This window comes from Loxodonta africana, chromosome 3 (genome assembly GCF_030014295.1).
Source record: "Loxodonta africana isolate mLoxAfr1 chromosome 3, mLoxAfr1.hap2, whole genome shotgun sequence".
In the NCBI taxonomy this organism is placed as follows: Eukaryota; Metazoa; Chordata; class Mammalia; order Proboscidea; family Elephantidae; genus Loxodonta; species Loxodonta africana.
This window is the reverse complement of record NC_087344.1, coordinates 60574903-60599896: the sequence shown is the minus strand read 5'-3', so window position 1 is coordinate 60599896 and position 24994 is coordinate 60574903. Positions and strand designations below refer to the sequence as shown.

General features: G+C 39.6%; 2 protein-coding genes across 3 annotated transcripts in view; one reads left to right on the top strand and one right to left on the bottom strand.

The window, feature by feature from the left end:
* The window catches only part of LOC100669207 (RH-like protein IC), a 50549-nt gene extending 46300 nt beyond the window's left edge, over window positions 1–4249 (top strand). The window contains exon 10 of the mRNA XM_023554378.2: window positions 3738–4249. Within this exon, the coding sequence (XP_023410146.1) occupies window positions 3738–3764 (27 nt within the window). The 3' untranslated portion in view covers window positions 3765–4249. The remainder of the gene's footprint in view (window positions 1–3737) is intronic.
* Window positions 4250–4670: 421 nt separating this feature from the next.
* Window positions 4671–24674, bottom strand: TMEM50A (transmembrane protein 50A). 2 transcript variants are annotated; one of them, XM_010595094.3, is made up of 8 exons: window positions 24331–24674; window positions 22822–22959; window positions 20853–20957; window positions 17914–18026; window positions 16305–16372; window positions 14395–14487; window positions 11722–11782; window positions 4671–5788 (listed from the first exon to the last, which is right to left on the bottom strand). In XM_010595094.3, the coding sequence occupies exons 3-8, from the start codon at window positions 20943–20945 to the stop codon at window positions 5743–5745; spliced, it is 474 nt and encodes a 157-aa protein (XP_010593396.1). In that variant the 5' UTR covers window positions 20946–20957; window positions 22822–22959; window positions 24331–24674; the 3' UTR covers window positions 4671–5742. The 2 variants fall into 2 exon arrangements, with proteins under 2 accessions (XP_010593396.1, XP_003415447.1); XM_003415399.4 differs by lacking the exon at window positions 22822–22959.
* Between the last annotated feature and the right edge of the window lie 320 nt (window positions 24675–24994).

Sequence of the window (24994 nt, the reverse complement as noted above, 5' to 3'; positions counted from 1 at the left end):
ACCCACCATGCCAAGAGACTGATTACTAAAGTACAGAGAACCAGTCTTGCTATGGGCCTGGGCATATCTAGTGACAAAGCAGAGTGCCACTGCTGCCATTGCTGCCACTGTTGTCATCTCTTCCTCCTCCTCTTCCTCCTACTTCTTCTCATTTCTTCTTCTTCCACTTCTACTCTTCTCTTTTTTATTCTCTTCGTCCTCATTCTCTTTCTCTTCTTTCAGCTTGGGGTAGAATTGACATACAATAAATTGCACGTATTTGAAGTGTACAATTTGATGTTTTGATTTATGTACACGCCTGTGAAAACAACAGCACAATCAAGATAATGAGCATATTCATCACCATCAAGTGTTTCCTCAGGCCCCTTTGGAACCCCTCCCTGCCTCCTCCCCACCCATCCCACCCCCAGGCAAACACAAAACTACTTTCTGTCACTATAGATGAGTTTGCATTTTCTAGAATCTATATGTAAATGGAACCCTACTGTATGTACTTTTTTTGGTCTGGCTCCTTTAACTTGGCATAATTATTCTGAGATTCATCCATGTTGTTGCATGTAACCTGCCCCATCTTGCACCAGCTTCTCTCTAAAGCCGTTATTAGCTCTTGGCTTCTCCCAACAGCCAGTCCCTCCCAGTCCTCTACAACAGCAAGTGTTGTTGCTCCTTAAGCTGAAGCAGGGTGATCTACTGAAAGGACTCTTGAAAACCAGATTCATTCATTCCACAAGTATTTATTCAGCAATTACTATCAGGCATCATGTTAATCAACCAGGGATCCCACAAACAGGACAGACACACAGCTCAAAAATTTGAGGTGCAATAAATCTTTGCTGAACACATGAAGGAAATCTGAAGAGCCCTGCCTAACACTGCAGCAACAGGTGATAAGTGTGCACCTGGGATGAGAAGACATGGATTCTAGTTACCTTTCTGCAATGTACCATTTAGGCAAGTCCACTGACTTTTCTCATTGGTAAAATAATAGTAATCTTTATTCTACTTTACTGGGTTGCTTTGAAGATCAAATGAAGTAATAATGTCTATAACAACACTCTGTAAAATGCAAAGTACTACATCCATGTAGAAGTTTATTCCTAGCGGCTTAGCCAGCCACAAAGGAGTATGGGTGAGCGTAATAGCTATCGTTTATTGCAGACCTGCTGTTTCTGGTTTTGTGCTTGACGCATTTCAACATTATCTGATTTTATTGTCACAAAAACCCTGCACGAGAATAAGTCTCCCCATCTTATAGATGAGGAAACTGAGGCCTATAGAGATTAAGTAAATTGTCCAAAATTACAGAGCTAGTCAAATGGGACAGGGGGAATTGGGGTTGATGTCACCTTGGCTCCAAAGACACAGCAAGTGTGTGTGTATGTGTTGTGGCAGCTACTGGAGAATAGTTGTTCCCCCCACCCCCCAATCTTCTAATTTATTTTCTTGCAGCTGAGTAGAACCATTTACTCAGCAGTATAGCACTTACAGCTTGCATTTGAAAGGCCAAAAATCCATTAAAGAGGCAAGAATTCAAACTTGCAAAGCTGATTAAATACAGGGGTGATTTTTTTTTTAATGTAAACTATTCAAAAATACATTTTAAACTTTATTGAATCCCGATTGCATATCATAGACTCAGACTACAAGGGTTGGAAAAGACATGGAGGCGGGCTCAACCATTCCTTCCTTGGTTGCTCAGACTATGCCTGGCACTTCCTGGGATGGACCCTTCACCACTCTGCAAGGGCACTCATCTCATCCTTGGATGGTTCTATTAAAATTCACTCATTCACTCACTAATTCATTCCACTAAATGTGTTGCCTAATATGTGTCAGGCACTGTGCTAAGTGCTAGAAAGACAAATCTAAATAAAACTGAATTCTAGGTCTCAAGGCACTGAGTATACTGATCCCCTATCTCTCTGTAGTTTACAATGATCCTAACCCCAGATACTGATTTACAAAAATTCAGTTTACAACACAATTTTTTTCATGTGTCATGAGCTTTCACTAAAAGAATAATTAAATTGCTTCCTTCTTTATTTCAATTTAATAAGCCACAGATTTATTTTATGTTTTCCAAAGCACAAGGACCCACTGGCATCTACTTTTTTGAAAATTAATCCTACAATTAGCCTTTGTGAAACCAAGTGAAGAGTTTTTATTGCTAGTCTCCTGTGGGCAAGCCCCTGAGCTAGGCATTGTGTACAGTGCAGACGAAGAAACTAGGGGTTGAATGACGTATGCTGGCAGTAGCTGCTAGAAGAGTCCAGAGGACGGAGAGATCGTGCACAGGGCTGGGAAAATGGAACTTAAAGGTATGTTGGATTCGACTAAGTGAAAAGCATCCCAAGCAAGAGGGAGGCTGTGAGCAAGAACAGAAGCATAAAGCAGCTTGGCTTAGCAGACTTTGTGAAGAGAAGGCTGAAAAGCAGGCTGGAGCCACTCGAATTTCCTCCTACAGGCCATTGGAAGCTCCCAAAGGCTGCGGTGGGGGAATGATGCAATAGAGTGTTTTTAGTAGAAGGATGGGATTAAGCGTGTAGGATGCATTCTGAAACGACTGCAATATGCTAAAGATCATTTGTTAGCTTCTGAACAAGAATTTGCAGGTTTTTTTTCCCCCAAAAAACATAAACACCACCACTGTTTTGGCACAAAACCACAACAAAATGTGTTAAGGGTTCCTCTTGCTGTGTCATGTAGACAACGTTCTTAAAAACTGGCCTTGTCACCCTGGTATCACCCCTGCTTCTGAACTAAAATGTATATTCTAGACACACAGTAAATGCCCAAGTGCTTGTTCAACCAAAATGAGTGGCAGCTTTTACAGCAAAGTAGGAAAACAGACTGGAACCTGCCAGATGCCTCCCCCAGTCTCAGGGAGGCCCAGTGAAAAGAGCATTGCTGTGGGAGGCAGATGTGAGTTGAAACCCCAGGCAGGTCACTCTATTTTTCTGGGATTCAGTTTCTTCATCTGTAAAATGAGATCAAATCCCATGATCTAAGAGAGTGTATTCTGGAATCAGATCTGAATTCTACCACTTCCAGCTCTGTGACCTCACAGAGCCTCAGTCTCCCCATTTCTGAAATGGGGATAATAATAGTAACTCACTCACTGGGTTATTGTCAGGATTTAAAGGAGGTAATGTGTGTGAAATGCTAGCACACTGACTGGTCCACAGAAAATACACTATAAGTGTTAGCTGCCCTGATTTCCAGTCCTAGAATTTTATGGTCCCAGGTTATTCAACCATGCAGTGATGTTGTGCAGCAGGCTATGATGTGGTTCAGTCTGAAAAGATAGACTGAACGGACACCTAAGAACTCTCTTCAAACACCTGAAAGACTGTCACGTAGAAGAGGAAGAATGTTTTTCTGTTTCTCCAAAGAATTTAATGAGGCCCAACGGCAGCGCAGTATACATCTCTAACAGTTTGAACTATCTGTAAAATGGAATGAGCCACTTCATATGGTAGTTAAGTTCCCCATCACTGGAGGCTTCAAACAGAAGCTAGATGACTATTTAGCAATGATCCATGCAAAGGACTGTATGAAATGAACTATTGTAGGTCTCTTCCAACTAGGATTTTATGAACAAACTTCTAAGGTCTGTGTGACAAGATGACATTTAGGTCACCGTAAGTTTGAGAAGATCAAGTCAGAATCAATATGTATACAAAATTTAAGAGTATGAAGGTTCATCTGTAATAAAAATGTTTGCTTTGCTTTTACAGTTTCCCCACTTGGCTGCTGGATTTTAAGCCAAAGCACCCAAGGAAAACAAGTCCTGTGCAAAAAAAATAAGACAACTCTCTTTGGCTGTTCCCCACTTTTGTGCACAACACTCATTACAGCAAGGTCGCATTATATTCAATGAAATAAGGTCAGAGATAAATTTGATATTAAAAATAAAAGACTAAAAACTTGTTTAACCGGTCATTTAATAATAGTTTCAAATATGATAAGTTTCCTTAAAGATGATGCTATAAATATTTTCTTGGATACAGACACAGAATTAAGGTTTCTGTTAAATTTTATTTATAATTCTTTAGATCCTTTCTCATGCTTAATAGAGTGCTATGCAGTTAACTCTTGCCTACATCAGCAGAACAGATAATACAAAATAGATAAAAATTAAGAAGCCTACGGAGTAAGATGTATGTAAACTTATATGTGACAGACTGATTGGATTTGTAAACGTTCACTTGAAGCTTAATAAAAGTTAATAAAAAAAAAAAATTAAGAAGCTACTTACATATAGTCCTTGCAGACATTACACTTTTACTCCGGGAGTTCTACAAGGTAGTCTGCATTCTCTGAGTGCATTCTGAATTGCACTGCGAGAAAGATGTGGTCCCTCGTAGGAGACAGACTGCCTCAGCATTGAAAAACTAGTATGACCTTGAGGAAATTATTTAGATTTCCAAGGTCTGGATTCTCTCATCTGTAAAAAGAGAGGGTAGACTTCAACCTCTAATATCCCCTCCAATTCTCACACTCACAGATTTAAAAATTCACCATGACTGATTTGCTGTGAGATGACAGCAATATAGTCTTTTTTTTTTTTTTTTTTTTTTGAGTAGGGCTTTGAGGACCAGGCATTATTCAAAACATATATATTGGCAGTTAGTTATGGCTGACGTGGAAAAGAATATCACACATTTAAATCACGTAAGAGATATTTTATGTTTAATGAAGAGCTAATTGTAACAAGTTTTATGAGAGAAAACATTCAAGCTGTAGTTCTGAAGAACATTTATCTGATAGCTAGCTTATTAAAAAATAAATTCCGTTTTGCTAAGGTGGGACGCCTGGGACAATAACAAAGCTCTTCTTAAGGAAAAAGTATGAGAATTACCAATACTGTTTGTAACTATAATTGACCTGGCAGGTGTAGCATGAGCTTAGTGGTTCAGTCTCCTAAACAGATAAAATGAAACAACATGGCAGCCAATTCCATTATCAGACCACCACCGTCAACAACAACAAAAAATTCACCTGGGTAAGGGACTGGAGCATCAAGTCCTTACCCTTTTTTTCTTCCTTCAACGGTGGATGTGAAACGACTGTCAGCGTTCCACCAGGACCAAGTGTCCAGGCTGACTTATACCCCTTATCCCCTAGAATGAGCGGCACAGTGGAGGAGATCCCCACGGAAGGGACATGACGAGTCTGGCGGCAGGATCGTGGGGCTTCTCTCTTCTGACATGTTCATTTCACTGCTTAGGAAGCCCTCAACAGCTATTTACACTGAAATGTTTATAGAATTCTTGGTAAAACTGTGTAAGCCAAACAAAGTATAGTGAAAAACAATTCTGGCCAATGAACAGTTTTTAAGAACAAGAAAATGTTTACATTTCATTTAACGTTAACACTGAAGATGCCACATTTAAATAAGTACATTAAATCTTTAGATAATTTTAACTTCAGTTTTGGACCTCAGGTGTGACAAATACTCGTAATGATATAGCCATGATTTTATTTTTACAAATTATACCATGATGAAATCTGATAAAAAATTTCCCCTGTGAAGTATTTTCCTTTAACATTTTATAAGTTAATCAAGTACAAATCACAATAGATTATTCTGTTGTTCAAATTGGAAGTTCTCATGATTTTTGTATTACACAACTTTAAACCAAGACTACACTCAGAAATAAGTTTAGAAAATGCCATTACAAAAGACCGGGAGTGAGCGTAAAAAACCCAGGCAGGGCTGCTGTGCTGTAGGACAGGTTTTCACTGCCATAAGTCTTCAGTGCGGCCGAACTTAAAAACCAGTCCTCTGTGAATAAAACAAGAAATAGCATATCATTACCTGAGTTTAGGAAAAGAGTTATGAGATTCAGAGAAAGGTGGGAAACTAGCAACAACGAATAATTGACGTGCTGTAGGAAAAAAAATCACGGAGTGTATATCAAAACAGAAACGGATCATACAAAGGTAATCAATGCTTCTGTTAGGCTCAACCGTGACATTGACCATCAGCTGCCCCACAACAGCTATTAATGTCTGAGTACTGGAGACACATGTCACTTTCCAAAAGTTAACCAGTATTTATGCATAACTATTTTCTTATTATATGTCTAAGGAACCCTGATGGCACAGTGCATAAAGCGCTCAGCTGCTAACTGAAAGGTTGAGGTTCGAACCCACCAGCTGTTCCGCCAGAGAAAGATGTGGCAGTCTACTTTCATAAAGATTTACAGCCTTGGAAACTCTATGGGGCAGTTCTACTCTGTCCTATAGGGTCGCTATGAGTTGGAATTGACTCGGTGGCAGTGGGTTTGGTATGATATGTCTGATTTGATCAAATTCACTCAAGAGCCCATTTTTGCACATCCTGATGTGCTAGGTGCTAGATGCTGGGGCTATAAAAGTAAGTAAGATGTAGTCCCTGTCCTCCAGTTCCTCACATTCTTGATGATACAATGTGGTAAATATTGGGGGGAAAGAACAAGGTATTTATACCAAATGTTAAAAGAGCATTGCCTTCAGGTGGATTCCAAATGATTGCAATCCTACAAGACAGCGTAGAACTGCCCCATAGGGCTTCCAAGGCTGCAAGTTTTTATGGAAGCAGACTGCCACACCTTTCTCCCATAAAAAAGCATAGAAACTTAGAATTAATTCTGCCTGGATGTGTTAGAAAAGGATCTAAAAAGGTAGTGATGTTTGAGATGGGCTTTGATGGATAAGCAGGATTCTGAATGGGAGGTTGGTAGGAACAAGAGCTAATGGGGTGATGAAGGAAGAAGTTTCAGGGAGAGGTGATAGTGTATCAAAAGGCAAAAAGGCATAAAAGACTCGGGGGCCTCAGGAGAAACCAGGAGATTGGCACATCAGGAATATGTTCTCACAGAGCTTGCCGCAATCTAGGAGTTAGGTGGGGATGGTCAGCAGCTGCCATCAAGGCTTCATCTAAGAGGGAAAAGAGGGCAGTTACAAGCATAAAAAGTACCAGGAAGAATCCAACACGGCTAGATTATGTGTTTAAAAGAGACGAAGAGAATAGAGAATGGAGGTGGCCAAGACTTGGGAAGCCAATTGACCAGGGGTGCCTTCAAAGAGTCACGAGGGCAGGTGCCAGCCTGTATGCTCTATGAAGAGGGTAGCTGCTACTCAGTCCCAGGCAGTGAGCACAGCGGCACTAGGGAAGGTACATCCTCTACCTAAAAGGAATGACTACTCAGAGCCGGCTGACTGTTGCCACACAGGGCACCCAGGATTGTCGGATCTTCCAGTTTTTCAAGAAAAGCTAAAAATACAGATTTTTATGTAGAATCTCCTGATTTTTAAATGTGGGCTCAATAAAACAAACAAACAACACCATATAGGCTGAATAAAAAATAAGTGTGGGCAGAATTTAGCCTGACAGCTGCCAGTTTTGATCTCTCCTGTAGTCAGTCCAGAGTTCTGAAAAATTTTCAGAGGGAAATGACAGGATAAGAGTATGTTTTAGGAGGAAAACTGGCAGCAGGAAAAATGAATCAGAGGGAGGATGAGACCAGAGGCACAGGGAGGAACCAGCGAGGAATGTGAACTGTCTAGACAACCGGTGATGACAACCAAAACACAACGGAATGGACAAAAGAGAGCAGGTTTAAGACAATTCAGAGGCAGATTCAGCAGGAATTGGGTCGGGGGAGGCAGGTGAGTATGAGGGATAAATTGATGACAGATTAGACATTTCAATTGCATAGGCTGGTACTAATTTTGTCTTCTTTTCTGTTTTCCAATTACCAGTGTATAAACAAAGTGTATACTCAAGGTCAAATCCAAAGCTGTTAATCAATTTTGCACTGTTTCATAAGGCCTTTATAACGGTAAATACTTAAGTGATTTTCAATGGGGAAAAAAAAAAAAAAAGCAACCAGGACGTCATCTATGCCTTTTGAAAGTATATTAATTTCTCTTTATAAAAAATTTAATAAACCTCCAAAAGGTGATTCAATCTCTGCTCTTATGGTTAATATCAGACCCACTGCCATAAAAAGAAAAACCAAAATGGGTTATTAGGGTCTCTCCTCTCCAGACAGCTTAAAAGAGACAGGGTAATTTCAGAATACTAGCCAAGAGATGTGAACTGTAATCTGAAGAGTTTCTCGGGTAAGAGCCCATCCCTCCTACGTTGTCAGATGGTTACCTTTGGAACTGACATCTGTTTCTAATTTCTGAAATTGTAATTTCTAAGCCGCTGCTGAGGACTGTTCTGTTATAAATCAGAATGGGAGGCAATCTGCTGCAACTATTTCGATAAAAATGTCAATTATCTGAATTGAATTTCAATCTGCTTGTAGAATATTCACAAAACTGAGCTGGTTTTTAGACTTCATAGGTACAGCAGTAAATAAGAAATAAAGCAAACTTGATGTGTATAAAAGTATTTGTTGTCACTATTTTGAGACAATGACAAGTCAGTGATCAGTTTCCAATGTTTTATGAAATGGGATAACTACTGTATGAATTTAAGTGTTTCTCCTCCATTGGAAGAAAGCTTTTACATCAGTTTTCCTTTCCCAATCCTCTGTTCTGGTCTGCTATATGACTTCTTTGCCAAAAGCAGCATTTCAAGGTGGAGCTTCCTTTATTCTTCATCCTTGCTGGGGTAGACAAAGATTAAAATAAAGAAGGCTGCCCTTTGCCCCTCACTGGATGAGGGCCAAGTTTGTTCTCAGTAAATGCCCTGCCTACCGTTGAAGCTTCTCTCACCCCTGCCTCTGAGCCTTGGACCCTATCTTCCTTTGGCTGACGCTATGGTGACTGATTCCGCAGCGCGTCTCCAACCCTGTGCAGACTGGAGCGGTCAGCTGAGGATGCTTGGTCCTTCTTAAAAGATGCTTAAGTCTCAGCACTGCAACTTGAAAGGAAAAGAAACCCCAAGTATCAATGTTGCTCAAGTATTTTGCTCTCTCTCTCTCATAAAACACATGCTATACTACCCTACAGAATGTCAAGCTTACTCAAGCTTTAAACAGCTGGAGCAATACATTTTAGAATGTTATGAAATGGTAAAAAAACAAAAAAACATTACTGATCCCTAAAAGATAACTTTTTTTTTTTTCTGTAAAAATGAAATACAATCTTTTTACTTCTTAAAAATGGAAACAAGGACTTTCTGGGTAGAAAATGATTTTTAAAGGGACTTTGGGAGATAGCTTATGTTTCTCCAACTTTCCTTTACAATGGTAAAATTTTATTTCATTAACTTGGGGGTGGAGTTTACTCATTTTGTATTTTTAACTACAATTTACATTCTTTAAAAAAGTGAGGAGGGAACCAGAACTAATACTAATCAACTGGTCGAAGCCGTAGCAAAAAGAACAAATGTCAATTGAATTCATCCAAACTTTCAAATTTCATCACAATAGTAGTTAGAGGCTGAATTTTACAGTCAGACAGCCTCAGTCTGAATTTTAGCCACATGATCTCAAGCAAGCTATCTAACTTCTCTGCGCTTGTTTTCTCATCTATAAAACGGGGATAATAGAACCACTTTCAGAGAGTTATTACGGGGATAACATGAGACTGTACATGTAAAGCACTAAGAATGGTACCTAGCACATAGGAATTGCTCAATTGCATAAAACACAATGGCTTAAAAATATGTATATATACACAGACACATATATATATATATGGAGCCCTGGCGGCACAATGGTTAAATGTTTGGCTGCTAACCGAAAGGTTAGCATTTGGAACCCACCAGCCGCTCCTTGGAAACCCTATGAGGCAGTTCTACTCTGTCCTATAGGGTCGCTATGAGTCAGAATCGACTAGACAGCAATGAGTTTGGTTTTGGGGTTTACATACATATATACACACACACACACACACACACACACACACATATATTTTTCAACTCTTTGGAGTTTCACACCAGTTTCCGGACACAAACTATGACCCAAAGTGGTTATGATCTTGCCACATCCAAGTTCACATTTTTCTTATTTCCACACTGATTTTATAAAATTGCAAAAATGCCTAGTGGCGGAATTGAATAGGTGTGAATACCCACTGCTGACTGGTACTGAATAGCACAGTTAGCATTTCAAAGAGTGGTTCATATCCGGATGTTTTTTTTTTCCTTCTTAGAGGTGATGAGGAGTGATGAGGGAGGAGACATCTACAGTACACAGCAGATAATCTCTTTTGAGGAGTCCCTGGGTGGCATGAAAGATTAAGTGCTTCCAATCCACCCAGAGACGCCTCATAAGTTGAGCTTGGCGACCTATGTCCGAAAGATCACTATCTCGAAAACCCTATGGAGCAGTTCCACTTCACACATGGGGTCACCATGAGTCGGAACTGACTTAATGGCAACTAACAAAGCTTTTTAGGATTCAGGATTTCTTTGAAAATCTGATGAAAGCCACAGACTTCTCTTCCCGCAAACAATCAGAAACACCAATGTTTGGCATATGGAAATGTCTACTGGTTCCCTATCTTCAGAATCCTACTTATGGAATCCAGGTTAAGAACTCCTGATGTTTTTCACTGAAAACGTAATAAAATATTATTTTTTAAAAAAGAAATCTTGATGCAGAGGGTAAAGAGAAGTTTTGGTGTGGGTTGGGGCTAAGTGTAGGGGAAAGAGCAGGATAAGTTTCCAGGAAAGAATGAACGTTAGAAAAGATTACTGATGAAAGTACTGAGGTTTTCAGAATCTTTTTTTCTTTTTTTAATAATTTATTTTGTCTTTGTTGTTACTGTTGAGAATATACACAGCAGAATGTATACCAATTCAACAATTTCTACATGTACAGTTCAGTGACACTGATTACAATCTTTTGAGTTGTGCAACCATCCTCACACTCCTTTTCTGAGTTATTCCTTCCCCAATAATATAAACTCACTGCTGCCTAAGGTTCCTATCTTATCTTTCGAGTTTCTGTTGTCAGTTTGATCCCATGTGGATAGATCTTAAAAGAACATAATTGTCAAGGCAGACGTTCTTGGCTAGTTAACCTAAGCTACTGTTTGGTTTCCAGAAGACTTTAGGGGATATTTTTGGTTTAGGACTTAAAGATTATCTTGGGGTAATGGTTCATTCAGGCGTTCATTCAGCCTCCATGGACTCTGTGGAATCCATAAGAATGTGAAATTCTGTTCTACATTTTCCCCCTTTTGATTAGGATTCTACATAATCTTTGATCAAAATGTTCAGTAACAGTAGCTGGGCACCATTCAGTTCTGGTCTCATGACAAAGGAGGCAGATGTTCATGGTAATAATCTTTTAATTTGTAACTGTAAGGATCAAAGAATTTAGGGCTTTTTTCTCCATACCTCAAATCTCACCTACAAATTCTAATGACACTAAGAATAGAAAGAACTATGAAATGTACCCAGAAACTACATTTTTAAGAAGAAACGGCTTTAAGCAGGCTTTCATCAAAAGCAACTATTAGTGACCTAGGTTTAAAATGAACATCATCAGTGTTATATAACTAAATCTACATGAATCACAGCTCTTCATTAAATGCGGAGTGGTGGCAATTTTAAAAATTAACGTATGTTCCCAAGGCTGGTAACAAATGACATTTTAAAAATATCCTGTCATCCTCATTCTTCATATTTTCTAACAATAACATGGACGAGGGGCATTAGACAGAAGTAAATTAAGCAATCAAATACAGTAAATGACATATAAGAAATTATCTATTAAAAAACTAAAATGAAAACACAAAGACAGGATGAAGAATTCAAAACAAACTTACCCAAAAAAGATGAAGGCATTCTGGAAAAATACGGCAATTCCAGGGTAAACTGTGGGTTTTTCTGTAAAAATAATTGTAATATTCAGAGGTTTATGATTATGAGTCACTTAAGTTTCAAGGTGTACTGCAAATCAGTTGCCTCCTCCATTAATAAAGGACAACTCCCTTCATTCATTTAACAAACATTTACTGAGTGTACACTATGTGCCAGACACTGTTTATGGTGCTAAGGACACAGGAGTAAACAAATCAGACAATTTTTTTTTTTTTGTCCTCACAGAGCTAGACCATAAACAGAATAAACAAATAAGGAGAAAAAATAAAGCAGGGAAGGTATTGGATGATGACATTTACCCAGGTGGCCAGGAAGACGTCCTGAGAAGGTAACAAGAGGAAGGATGTGAAGGAAGTGAGGGCAGGAGCAGTACAGCTATCTGGGGAGAGGGACTTTCAAGCAGCTGGAACAGCAAGTACAAAAGCCATGCAGTGGGAGCGTGCCTGGTGTAGCAGAGGAATAGCCACGTGGGCAAAGGAGACAAAAGCAGAAAGTGGGGGGGGGGGTTGTCGGGGGAGATCCTACAGAACCTGGTAGGTCACCGAAAGAACTCTGATTTTCACCCTGAGTGATGTAAGAAGCCACTGGAGGGTTTTGAGCAGAAAAGTGACATAAGCTGACATATTTTAACAGGATCACTCTAGTTGCTATACTGAGGGTGAGGACACTAAAGGGGGCAAGGAGAGAAACCAGTTAGGAGGCTATTTCAGGAAATCAGGAAAGAGATAGTGATGGATTGAACCACGGTGGTAGCAATGCAGATGGCAAAAATGGATTCAGGATGTACTTTGACAGCTGAGTCAATATGATTTGCTGATTGACTGGACGTGAGAAAAAGAGAGACGTCATCTTTGACAGACCTTAACCACCCAAGGTTTTTGGCCTGAGCACCTGGAAGGATGGAGTAGTCAGTAAGTAAGATGGAGGAAGACTGCTGGAGGAACATTTTATCCCGGATTGAGATTCTCATAAATTTCTACTATCGGAGCTATCAATGATTACTTACTAAGTGACAAACTGAGGCCTGATGAATAGATAAACTGTCAACCTTTTCTCAGGACAGGTTAATCCTAAATTCATCTGGTTTGGATAGGCCTTCACTACTATTTCCCATAAAATGACTACTGCCACTAGAAGGACAGGCAAACCTGGCAAAGTTACAGATCTGCTGCTAATGATATTTGGAGCATAGCCTCGTGCTAGTTGGCTTCAGAAGCCTTTAAGAAAATAACCTAAAATTCTATGAGACGAAGACAGTCCTACAAAATGTCTGTATTAATGGTGGTATATCTGAGAAAGAAGAATCATCAGCAGTTTTATTTTCTTCTTGGAGCTCTTTTGTATTGTTTTCTACAACGAAGGAGTATTATGCAATTTATATGATCACACACAAAAGAATTTCCTGTTTTAAAATGTGATAAAGACCCTGCAGTGGCAAGGAAACTACTACGATGCCACGTTAAACGCAAAACACAGGGTTCCAAATTGTATTTTCTCTATGATACCTAATGATCCCGTGATTTAACAATCATAAAAAAAGAGACCAAAAGGAAACACACCAAACATTTAAGAGTGGTGAGGTTATTACAGTTTTTTTTTTTTTTAAATTAAAGTTTTTGGTAACATGGTTTTAATAATAAATTGTATCAACAAAAGAAAAAAATACAAAAATTAAAAATGCCCGTCATTCCTGTTCATAAAATTTAAAGGATTTTAATAAAAAATCAGGAAACCCATGACTTTAATCCAGAGAACTGCATTTTATTCTAAGAAGTGGTGTTAAAACATGAGCTAGGTTTATGCTGATCTAGTTTTTGTAAATTATTAATATTATATTTTTATTAGGATAGGCATAGTCAGTTTTTGCCATGAACATTAAATGGGTCTGATATTTTTCTGAGGTTCCTCGAGGTGAAATTTCAGCCAGGGATCTAAGAGTAAGCCCTCTCTTGAGCCGGCCTCAAAGTGACCTTATATATCAGATGGACATTAAGTACTGATTTACATTTCCATCTATAAAGAGATCATAACATATAGCCAGGGAGGCTTAAGTGAGTAAATTTCAATTTTAGGACATTAACTTTGCAAGGACATCATTCAGTAAGTCAAAATCTGCCCAATAGCTAGAGGATATACTATCCTTCATCGGAGCAGATGCTGGCCTTTTTCCTGTTGGTTGGTTGGTCTGTATACCCTAAGTGCATATTTACTTCCCCACCTACCTATCCTGAAAAAACCTTTACTCAACCTTCCTATAACACATCTCACAAAATATGTTTTACCATATTTAGATGCTCGTTCCTCATATATTTTTAGAAATTGTGTTTCAAAGTTTAAAGCTCTCCAAGAGTGCTTTCAAACAAACAAATGTACTTAAAAATATATATATATTCTGCTTGAGGTGTCTGGACATCAAAGAGGAACAAGGTTTGGAGCTGTGTCCCATCACTTCCCCACTCTAGGTTAGAACAAAAAATACAGAAGAAAAGGGAAACTAAAAATGCATTGTTAGTAGATAGCCCATTTATATGAAAAAAGCTTTATTCTAAAATAACCAATTTTAATGCAAAATTTCAGTATTCCATTGAGGTAAAATGTAAACTTTTGTTTTCCCTTACCTTTAACAACATAACCTCCAAAGAGAATCCACATAGATGCAATCAGAGATCCAAAGGCCAACATGAAACCAATAAATAGCCAAATGCGAGCACCTTGAAAGAAATACCATTTTACCAGAATTGTTTCTCATACGGCCAGTGCATACAATCAAACTTTTCAAAAAGAAAACAAAAACCCAAACAGGAAAAAAAAAGAACATACAGTTGTCATTAAAGGAGGTGAAAGAAGATACGCTGAGTCTCTTTCATCAGCCTTTCATTGACCTTTTTAACCTGTTGATTGGTTGGTCTGTATATTCTAAGTACGTATTTACTTTCTCCAATTACCTATATTAAAAAAGCTTTATTCAACCTTCCTATAAAACATCTCACAAAATATGTTTTACCATATTTAGAAGCTCGTTCTCCATATATTTTTAGAATCTGTGTTTTAAATTTTAAAGTTCTCCAGAAATACTTTCAAACAATTAAATAAATACACTTAAAAAAATCATATTCAGTGATAAATCTAAAAGGTACCATATTTCAGTTTCAGGGAAATCAGACAGCAAAGTAAATTCACACTGACTGTAGCTAGCGCTTAGGAAAGTTGCATTAAAGTTATGTGAACAAAGGAGAACAATCAATTTTTAAATCACATTTCAATGATATTTATGAAGATTTGTTATCAAATAAATGGAGTCATTACACTTGCTAAAATAAATTCTGAGATAAGTGAGCTTCTTTATTGAATTAGCACAAATACGTTTCAGTAAAAATGCTGTCTAGCTCCATAAAGCACAGTGAATGTGAAATCAGAAATTATATATTATATGTTAATTTTATTTCATGTCCCAAACATAAAACACTAATTCAGAAATAATACGCCATTGCTCATAAGATGTGATATTAAAACAAATACAATTAGCTCTGAGTCTCCAAAACTGTGCCTGATTAGCTAACAAAAATTTTATTTCAAGATGTAAAAACTCTCTATTCAGTCCTGGCTCTAGCTATTACTGGCTTACTGTTATTAACGCTAACTGCTAACATTTATCTATTCTTCCAGAGTTTACAAGGTCATGGTAGATCAGTGTTTCTGTATCTCTTCTACTTAAGTTTCTCTAACGGGAGAGTGAACCAGAGGAGAGTCTGAGGGCATAGATCAAAGCTGCCTATAGCCGTTTTTCCTCTTTCATTAAAAACAAAAACAAAAAAAAAGAGTTGAAATTTGTCTACATCCAGGTTTATTTTTGTATATTCATTTTTGTATAGATGCCCCCTCAAATCCTTAAGCTCAGCTCTTTAGAAAGCTGTGCCACATGTACCCTGTGTTTTGCTTATCTCAGGTACACAGCTATGGATTCCAGAAGATAAGACTTCCCAAGTAGAGAAGAGAGGGTCTAGAAGAACCCCAAGCACTAAAATTCTACAATTCTAAACTATTTCAAAGATAAGCAAATTTTCTGATACTCAGCAAATGTCTCCTACAGATTCCTGAGCAATGACAATTATAAAAATCCTCCGAAATACAGGGAAATCTCATTATCTGTGAATTTATGATATGCTAATTAACCAAATATGGTTGGCAACAAAAGCGAAGAAAATAATTTATATGGTATAAAGTATTAAAAATTCTATTTTGCACATTTCCTCTCTATTATATACTATTCTCTACTACATACTTTATACATTTATATCTATATATTATTACATAGGGTTATATACTCCAGACTATGAATTCTATACTATACAGGCTACTTTGACCAGAGGCGATTTTTCTCCTACGCCCTGGAAACTATAACCTCTGCTCTAGATACAACTCCATCCTATCCCTGATCTGAAGGAGTTAGACAAGCGGCCCTTCCATGTATAATTCTCAATTTAAGGATGTAGACATGTATCACAAAATGTTGTTTGCACCTATTTACCTGTTTGACCCAGACAACCTTCACTGTAACTATCACCTCGGACTTGTCCATTTGATACTGCATTAATCCTGTATGAATAAAATAAAACCAAGAATCAGGGTCTCTGACTCCAAGAAGAAACTATCCACGACATGAAATTACCAGATACAATAAGCTAGAATTCCTCAAATTTAAAGTTATGCCTCATGGGTCTTGAGTTATGGGTTCATATGACCTTAAACAAGTCCCTTCAACCAAATATTCTCTCAAGCAGTGGCTGTGGTCCCCAGAGCAGCAGAATCAGCATCGCCTGGGAACTTGTTAGAAAATTATCTATAAGTACTAAAGGGAAACTCCAGGAAAAACAAACAGTACTCAGTAAGAAAAATGTCAAATGTGAAGCAAACTAAAATGTAGTATGGATTTGAGAAGCTGTTAAGAGTGCAAGGAGAAAAACTACATTTGAAAATTTTCCTTTGAGTAGTATGGGTCACGACATGGAAACTGGTATCATAACAGGTTATTTGGCTTTGCAGTGAGTTTTCTTTCCTTTTTTACTTTTGTTCACCAGAAGTGATCCTGCTAAAATAAAACGTAAGGCAGATCATGTCATTCCTCTGCTCAAAACTCTCCAACAGCTCCTATTTTACTCACAATGAAAGCAAAGTCCTGACAATGCTTTACAAGACTATTCCATACCCGCCTCTCCTCTCACTCTCTGACCTTATCAACTACTTTTTCCCTTGACCACCCCACTCCAGCCATACTGGCCTCCTTGCCATCGAGACTTCGCACTTGCTGTCCTGTCTGCCTGGAATGACCTTCCCTTATATATCCTCATGGCCAGCTTAATTTTTTTAAGACTTCTTAGTGAGGCCTTCCTTGACATTTCCATACCCCCCTGCTGATATCTATCTCCCTTCTCTGCTTTATTTTTTTCTCTGTATCTGTTATTATCTAACACACTATAGTTTAATTTATTTCTCTTTAGTTGCTGTCTGTCTCATTTATTAAATCCATGAAAGGATCTAATCTCATTCATTAAATCCAGGAAGGCCTGGATTTTTCCCCTGTTTTATTCATTACTGTATCTTCTGTACCTAGAAAAGTGCCTGGAATATAAAAGCTTAATAAATAATTATTGGATAAATAAGTAAACCTTTAGACAAAGTACATAGTTTCTGACCTAAATGTAATCAACACCGGCAGCACAGAGATAGAAGGAGAGTTGAGAGCAGGTGGGAGGCAGAAGTGGAGAGGAGAGGAAGTGAAAACGGGACTGTGGCATTTCTTTATAAGCCCTTCTCTACTCTCTGACTTTAAGCACGGCCAATATGCTATCTTAATAACATTTTTAAAATTTAAGTCTATTCAACTACAGTGAAACCTGTGAGAGCCAGAACTCTATAGGACTGCCTTGTTTTTCTGAGTCTCTCAAGTGTTCTGCCTTTGCTAGGGTGCAGTCTTACCAATTTTCTATCACTCTCTATTAGTGGAAAATATTGAATTTTCCTTCTCTGACAGATTTTTCCCTTACACAGGTTCTGGTTTTCACAGGTTTTACTGTGTACGCAAAACATTAGAGTTTTGTGACAATCTATGTAGCAGTGGCCGTAACAATGACACTTACATTAGGAAGGCTATGGTTGCTATCACACCACAGGCATGGTATGAGTGGTTGAACTCTTCCATAGAGGGATAAATAACTGCTGCATCGATGATAATCCACCAGCCTGTAAAAAACTAAAAAAAAACCGCAAGTGGTAAAACCAATGAGAAATTACAATCATTTCAGATCTTACTGGTTAAAGAGAGCAATGTCTAAGTATAGCAGCCCCTTCTGATTAATTTCAAATTTTCTGGGGATCCTAGCATAATATCTTGTACATAATTTGCACAGAGCTTAATATTTGGTTGCAGTTGCATACCAGATACCCTTAAATCTGATAATGATTAATACCTACTAACACGTGCTGATTTTCAAAATCCATTTCAATCATTCTTTTATATTATCATAATAGTCCATGATCTAATTTTTGAACCAGAAACAAGTTACAGTATCTTTTGGCAAGAAGAGAAAGGAATAAAACTGACTCAGGTTCCAACTGACAGAGGCATGGTCTATCGCTGATATAAGCCTCCAGGAAAATGTTATCAAAAATGAAGAAAAAAATACTTAATATTGGGTACAAATATTGTCGATACATATGTTGCATCTGATGGAGGCGTCAAGAATTTTAGCTATTCTCTTTGTGCTGTGAAATAAGTAGCAGCTCTGCAGGTATGCTTTTCATTTGGGTGTCCCTAGCTCTTTTTAGCTCTAAGAATCGCAGTGCAGCCTACAGATAGGTCAGCTGTAATGCTAAATTTTTAGAAATTCTGGTGGCATAGTGGTTAAGTGCTACAGCTACCAACCAAAAAGCTGGCAGTTTGAATCCACCAGGAACTCCTTGGAAACTCTATTGGGCAGTTCCACTCTGTCCTAGAGAGTCGCTGTGAGTTGGAATCAACTTGATGGCAACAGACTTTTTCTTAATGCTAAGTTTAAGTTAAAAAAAACCCATTACCATGGAGTCGATTCCGATTCATAGGGACCCTACAGAACAAAACAGAATAGAACTGCCCTACGGAGTTTCGAAGGCTGTAATCTGAAGCAGACTGCCACATCTCTCTCCTGAGGAGCAGCTGGTGGGCTTGAACTGTCCACCTTTCGGTTAGCAGCAAGTTCTTAACCACTGAGCCACCATGGCCCCCTAATTTAAGTGTCAAATTATAATTTATATGAATTGAATTTAGTTCTGGATATTATGAAGGGCAAATACACGATGAAAAATACAATTAAAACTGCACAGAATCTTTTATCATCTGAGCAGAAGCTATAATAAAAGGATATTAACCAAACTCTGACAAGTGGGCTTAGGAGGTTTTGAAAGTAGACCTTTCCCTCACTCTCAACCCTGACTCAGCTCTGGGGCTTCACCATCTCCTGGCAATTACTTAAAAATAACTATTTCATCCTGATCAAATTATTTTTATCAGGTTATAGATAGATCCATACTCTACTACAACATTTTTACTGGCTAGCTTAAGTACTGCTTTATCTTTTTTTTTTCACCCTCAGCTCAATGTATTCAATATATTTTCTTTATGTGCTAAAATTTTAAGCTTTATTTGATATTTGGGAGATCAGACTTTCTATAGTAGTCTTAAATTTTGCCATCATTTTAGAAAGAGTATAGGATAACTACTTTCATAAATGTTAGGGATTAGGTGAAGAGGAGATATTTAAACTTAGATTTTTAGTCATTCTTTTATTTCAAATTTACTCTTTTGAGCACATGACACCATAAAACTATAAAACACAATTATTAGATCCCTTAAGAAATATGCAGTATAAATAAGAATTTTAGACTGTAAGTTACTTCGAAGCAATATATTTTAGTGCATTTCCTGCTACTTTTTTATAAGATTGAGGAGAAAGTTAACCCTGGATTATTGAGAAATGCAATCATATTTCTTGACTGATTTGAACCTGATTGTTTCTTAAACATTTCCTGGCAAATTACTATACTCATTAGGAGGACTTATAATCCCTATAATGAATAAATACATAAAATATAATGTCTTATTATGCTACTTTTATCATGCAGCTAAAAAAAATCAACCAATTACTCAAATTTCAAAACCTAATTTTAGCTTTCAAAATGGAATAAATCAACTCCCTCATAAACAAACAAAACAATATCAACATTTATAAAATAAATTCATTGGCCAAAGATAAACAGTACATATTTAAAAACAACACGCAGACTGGGGTCTTAAATGCTAACAAGTGGCCATCTAAGATGCATCAATTGGTCTCAACCCACCTGGAGCAAAGGAAAATGAAGAACACCAAGGTCACACGACAACTAAGAGCCCAAGAGACAGAAAGGGCCACATGAACCAGAGACCTACATCATCCTGAGACCAGAAGAACTAGTTGGTGCCCGGCCACAATCGATGACTGCCCTGACAGGGAGCACAACAGAGAACCCCTGAGGGAGCAGGAGATCAGTGGGATGCAGACCCCATATTCTCATAAAAAGACCATACTTAATGGTCTGACTGAGACTAGAGGAATCCCGGCGGCCATGGTCCCCAGACCTTCTGTTGGCACAGGACAGGAACCATCCCCGAAGACAACTCATCAGACATGAAAGGGACTGGTCGGTGGGCGGGAGAGAGATGCTGATGAAGAGTGAGCTAATTATATCAGGTGGACACTTGAGATTGTGTTGGCATCTCTTGTCTGGAGGGAGGATGGGAGGATAGAGAGAGAGGGAAGCTGGCAAAATTGTCACGAAAGGAGAGACTGGAAGGGCTGACTCATTAGGGGGAGAGCAAGTGGGAGTACGGAGTAAGATGTATGTAAACTTATATGTGACAGACTGATTGGATTTGTAAACGTTCACTTGAAGCTCAATAAAAGTTAATAAAAAAAAAATGCAAGTATAAAAACAACACGCAGAATTCAAAACACATAAACACACCAAAATAACGAAAGCCCCAATTACCCATGACACTTACTAGGACGCCAGCAGCAATGGAAGCAATAGTATTGCGCTTTTCCCCCCAGTCGATGCATTCTGAGCATCGCAGGCCTTCTAGAAATCCAGACATTTTCTCAGGTCACTTAAATAAAAAATAAAGTATTTTTATTTAGTTGCTTCAAAACTATATTCCTAGAAAATAATTAGCATAGTTCTGGAATAACTTAATAGAAGTTATTACACAATTAGAAATGCTGTATTTTGGCTCTACATCTTCTGAATATTTGATTTAGCTTTCGATAAATTTCTACATTATAACTTCGGAAAACAAAACTTGGAATCCTTTCTTTCTTTTTTTTTTTAAATATAAAAGATGGTTTTGTATATTCAGGTAAAATGAACAAAGGTGGGGGACCCAAATACTAAATTTTTTTTTAACTACTGGTTGACCTCCTCCTGCTAGATGTCACGTATTATTTCCAAGTAGGTTATTAAATTAGTTTAAGTAAGTCTTTTAACAACCTAGCATAAATCCTCACTAAGCCACAAGAGTTCTTTTGTATCCTTCTGACTCCAAATTAAGTTATATAATTTTGATATTACAGTTCAGGGGCACTAAGATAGTGCAGAGACAAGTGTTAAACTTTGGCTCTGAGTTAAAGCACGGATCCAGATGAAAGTTTTTTTCTCTTAACGATGCACACATTTTATTACAATACACATTTATTCACACTCAGATTAAGAAATTAAACACTGCACTGCAGGTTTTACCTCTGCCCACATCACTTCCTTTCATCCCACCATTTTTTTCTCTTCCAAGCCTGTCTTTCTAGAGTCATCTTATACAACACATCTTTCTTCGGCACAGCGGCTAGTGGGTTCGAACAGCCGACCTTCGGTTAGCAGCCGAGCGCTTAACCACTGCACCACCGGGGCTCCTCTACATAAAGAATACCCATTTTAACTTCTCTGACTACAATGCTAACAGATGGCTTCCAAATCAAAAGAAAGCACAGCATGAGGTTATTAACCTTATCAAAAAAACAAAAAAAAACCCATTGCTGTAGAGTCAATTTCGACTCATAGCGACCCTAAAGGACAGAGGAGAACTGCCCCATAGGGTTTCCAAGGAGTAGCTGGTGGATTCGAGCTGCCGACTAAACTGTCTTAATGAATTACATAAAACATTCCTAAGGCACATCGACTTTATCTCTATTTCAGAGTACGAAAAAGCACGGAGTGCATATAACTGGCTAATAATCAAGTAACACCCAAACTCCTAGAAAAAGGCTGAATCCATCCATGAAGCTATTATGGTTGTCTAGAAACATAACGATTGTGAGGATGGCGCCAGGACCAGGCAGTGTTTCGTTCTGCTGTACGTAGGGTCCTGAGTCGAAACCAACTCCATGGCACTTAATAACAACAGAAACACTAAATCCTACAAAAAGTAAACGAATCCAATGATAACCTCCCTTTTTTACAGTAAATATTAAAAACTGTGATTATACATTATTAAAATTCAACATTCTGGCTGAAGAATGAAAACCAAGACAGTGTGCAGTGCAGCGAATTGCTTTTATATATATAGCCTTTCTACTGCAGTGAATTGCTTTTATTTGGCCGGGCCACAATCTTGCAAGGGATTGGTCAGTATACTTTGCAAATTGAATGACTTGAAGTCCACTGAGGGGATTGCTCAATTCAGGGTTCTGGTGTGAGGGTCATACCTTGAAACTGACAAGAGTTTCTTTAGATAACTGCCAACCCCACAGTTGCAGGGGGACCTCACTACCATCAAAAAGAGTCTGGAGAGGAGTGTGTTCTTTGGACCAACGACCTGGGGTCCCTGCACTGAGAACGTCCTATATCCAGAAGAGAGAGCTGTAACACTAAATACAGTGCAAGATAGTGATGGTGGGCTTGCCAGACCAAGAAGCAAGGCAGCTGCAGTAGACTTGCTGGGATGTGGAGCAAGAGCTGAACACCTTTGGGCAGGGGCTTACCGGCAGAGCTAAATAAGCTGCAACACTTGTTTGTGCAGGCAGAGGTCTGAGTTTGCCCCACGCAGGTGTTGCCTCAGAGGATCCTGCGTAGGAGTCTTTCTACTGCAGCAAGGAGCCGGATGCCTCTGGGCAGCAAGCCTGAGAGCAGAACCAAAGGAGCTGTAACATTTGCTTGTGCAGGGCAAGGAAGCCTCAGTGTGCCTTGTGCAGGGACTGTATGCCTCCCCGCCTGGACAACGCGGGCCCAGGTAGTGTGGTGGCAAGACAGCCCCAAAGCCCTAAGTTAGCATTGGGGGAGCTGGTGGCAGAGGCTTGGGAGATCCTATGTAGGGTCTCTCTGCCAGCAAGCAAGGCCCAGTGAGCTTCAGTAGCAGAGCATAAGCCCTGAGCAGTGTGGTGGTAGCCAGAGGCAGTGGTGACATGAAGACAGCATCTGACAACTGACCTGAGCCACGGCATGCCTCCCCAGTGACATAAAAATGGACACGGGTCATTTGAGGAAGGATAAGAAGTTCTCCTTTTGAGAATCTCTTGTTTATCGTTTTCTTTCCATAAATGATAATGACTTTCACTTTGCCAAAACAAATCATCTATATGAGACCAAAGAGTCTACAATTACTTTTAAAACAAAAATGAGAATGTAAGGAGGCAGGGAAACTAGATTAATAGAAATGAAACAATCAGAACAGAAATAATGAGAATGTTCATGCATTGTGAAAAATGTGACCAATGTCAGTGAACGATGTGTGTAGAAACTGCTGAATGGGAACCTAACTGCTGTGTAAACCTTCACTCAAAACACAGTATCATATTATTTAAAACAACAACAACAACAACTGTGATTATAACCAGAGCTAATCTTTGGGACAATTGTAAGACAGGCTCAATTTTGAAAAGTCATTCGTTGTTTCCTGCCCTGGGAGAAACAGCAGTCCAGTATGTTTTACTTTCGGTTCTCCCCAGTGACGCCGTCCCGAGTCTACTTAGCTTTGCATGATTACTGACACAACTCTTGCCCAAACTCCGCCTTCCAAGACTATGGGAATTTTAGGTCTAGAGAGTGGACTGAGACTTGCAAGGTCTGGGAACTAGTTCCAGCTCGGCCACTTTCCCCGCTGTGTGGACCAGCCAGGTTACACTCCCTTTCCGGGGCCCCGGTTTCCCATCTCTAGAGCAGGAGGGTGAAACGATTTTCAGGGATGCTGTGATCTCCCATCTCCATCTCCCCCACCAGTCCGGCGGGCAGGCGGGGTCTGGGCGCTGTCGCCCCTCCGACTGCGGGCCGGACACAGGACGAAAGGAGTGTCCAGGAAGGGCTCACTGAAATCAAAACCAGTTGCCGTCGAGTCGATTTCGACTCATAGCGATCCGACAGGCAAAACCCTAATCTGCAGCGTCCCAGAGGGTGGAGGCAAGGACCCTGCCTGCATCTGCCACTCACAGCCCCGGATCTGAGCACTAGACGGAGGCTGTTCCTCCTCATTCCCTCACTCCCAGCCCGGCACTTACGCGCGACCTCGCCTGTGAAGTAAGTCCGCAGCCTGCCGTTGCGCCACACCGGGCCGCCTCGCTTTCTTCTGATTTCAGCCAAGAAAACAAAACAACCACAGGCCGCCGAACACCCGGATGTGGCAGCACCGCCTCCGGGGCTCAGTCGCGCATGCGCATCCTCGTGGCTCTGCGTGAGGTGACGTCATGGAGGCGGGAAGGAAGAAATGAGCCACGCCCACCGTGCCACCGTGCTGCGCATGCTCCGGGCGCTAGCTTCAGGTACTTCCCACCGCTTCCAGGTGGCTGAAGTGGTGGTTTTGAGTACACTCTTCCAAGAGGGGGTTTGAGAAGTTGTAGTTTGTTCTACGGCCTTTCTATACGTCTTGAGTGAAGCGTCGACAGCCTGTGGGAAGTTTCTTGGTGGCGGGGTAGGTCCCGCAGTTATCTCAGGTGCGGTGACAGGAGAAGTGCCGGGCCCTGAGTGGCTCCAAAGGCGGGGGCGGGATTGCGGCCTCGGGTGGGTTTCCAAGTTTTGTTTATTGTCTCACTGCCTGGCCCCGCCCGCGCCGTAGCCCCGCCTCCCAGGGAAGGGCGGGGTCACTTTAGGGAGGCGGGGAATTCGCGCCTCGGTTTGGGGGGATCGTGGGGACCTAGTCCCGGCATGGTGGCCCACTTCTGGGAC

Coding starts and splice junctions, on each gene's coding strand:
- TMEM50A (XM_010595094.3), bottom strand. CDS start 20,945: ATGTCTGGATTTCTAGAAGGCCTGCGATGCTCAGAATGCATCGACTGG. Junction 18,027..20,852: donor CCATTGCTGCTGGCGTCCTA/GTAAGTGTCATG, acceptor GTTTTTTTTTAG/TTTTTTACAGGCTGGTGGAT. Junction 5,789..11,721: donor AATGCCTTCATCTTTTTTGG/GTAAGTTTGTTT, acceptor TTTTATTCACAG/AGGACTGGTTTTTAAGTTCG.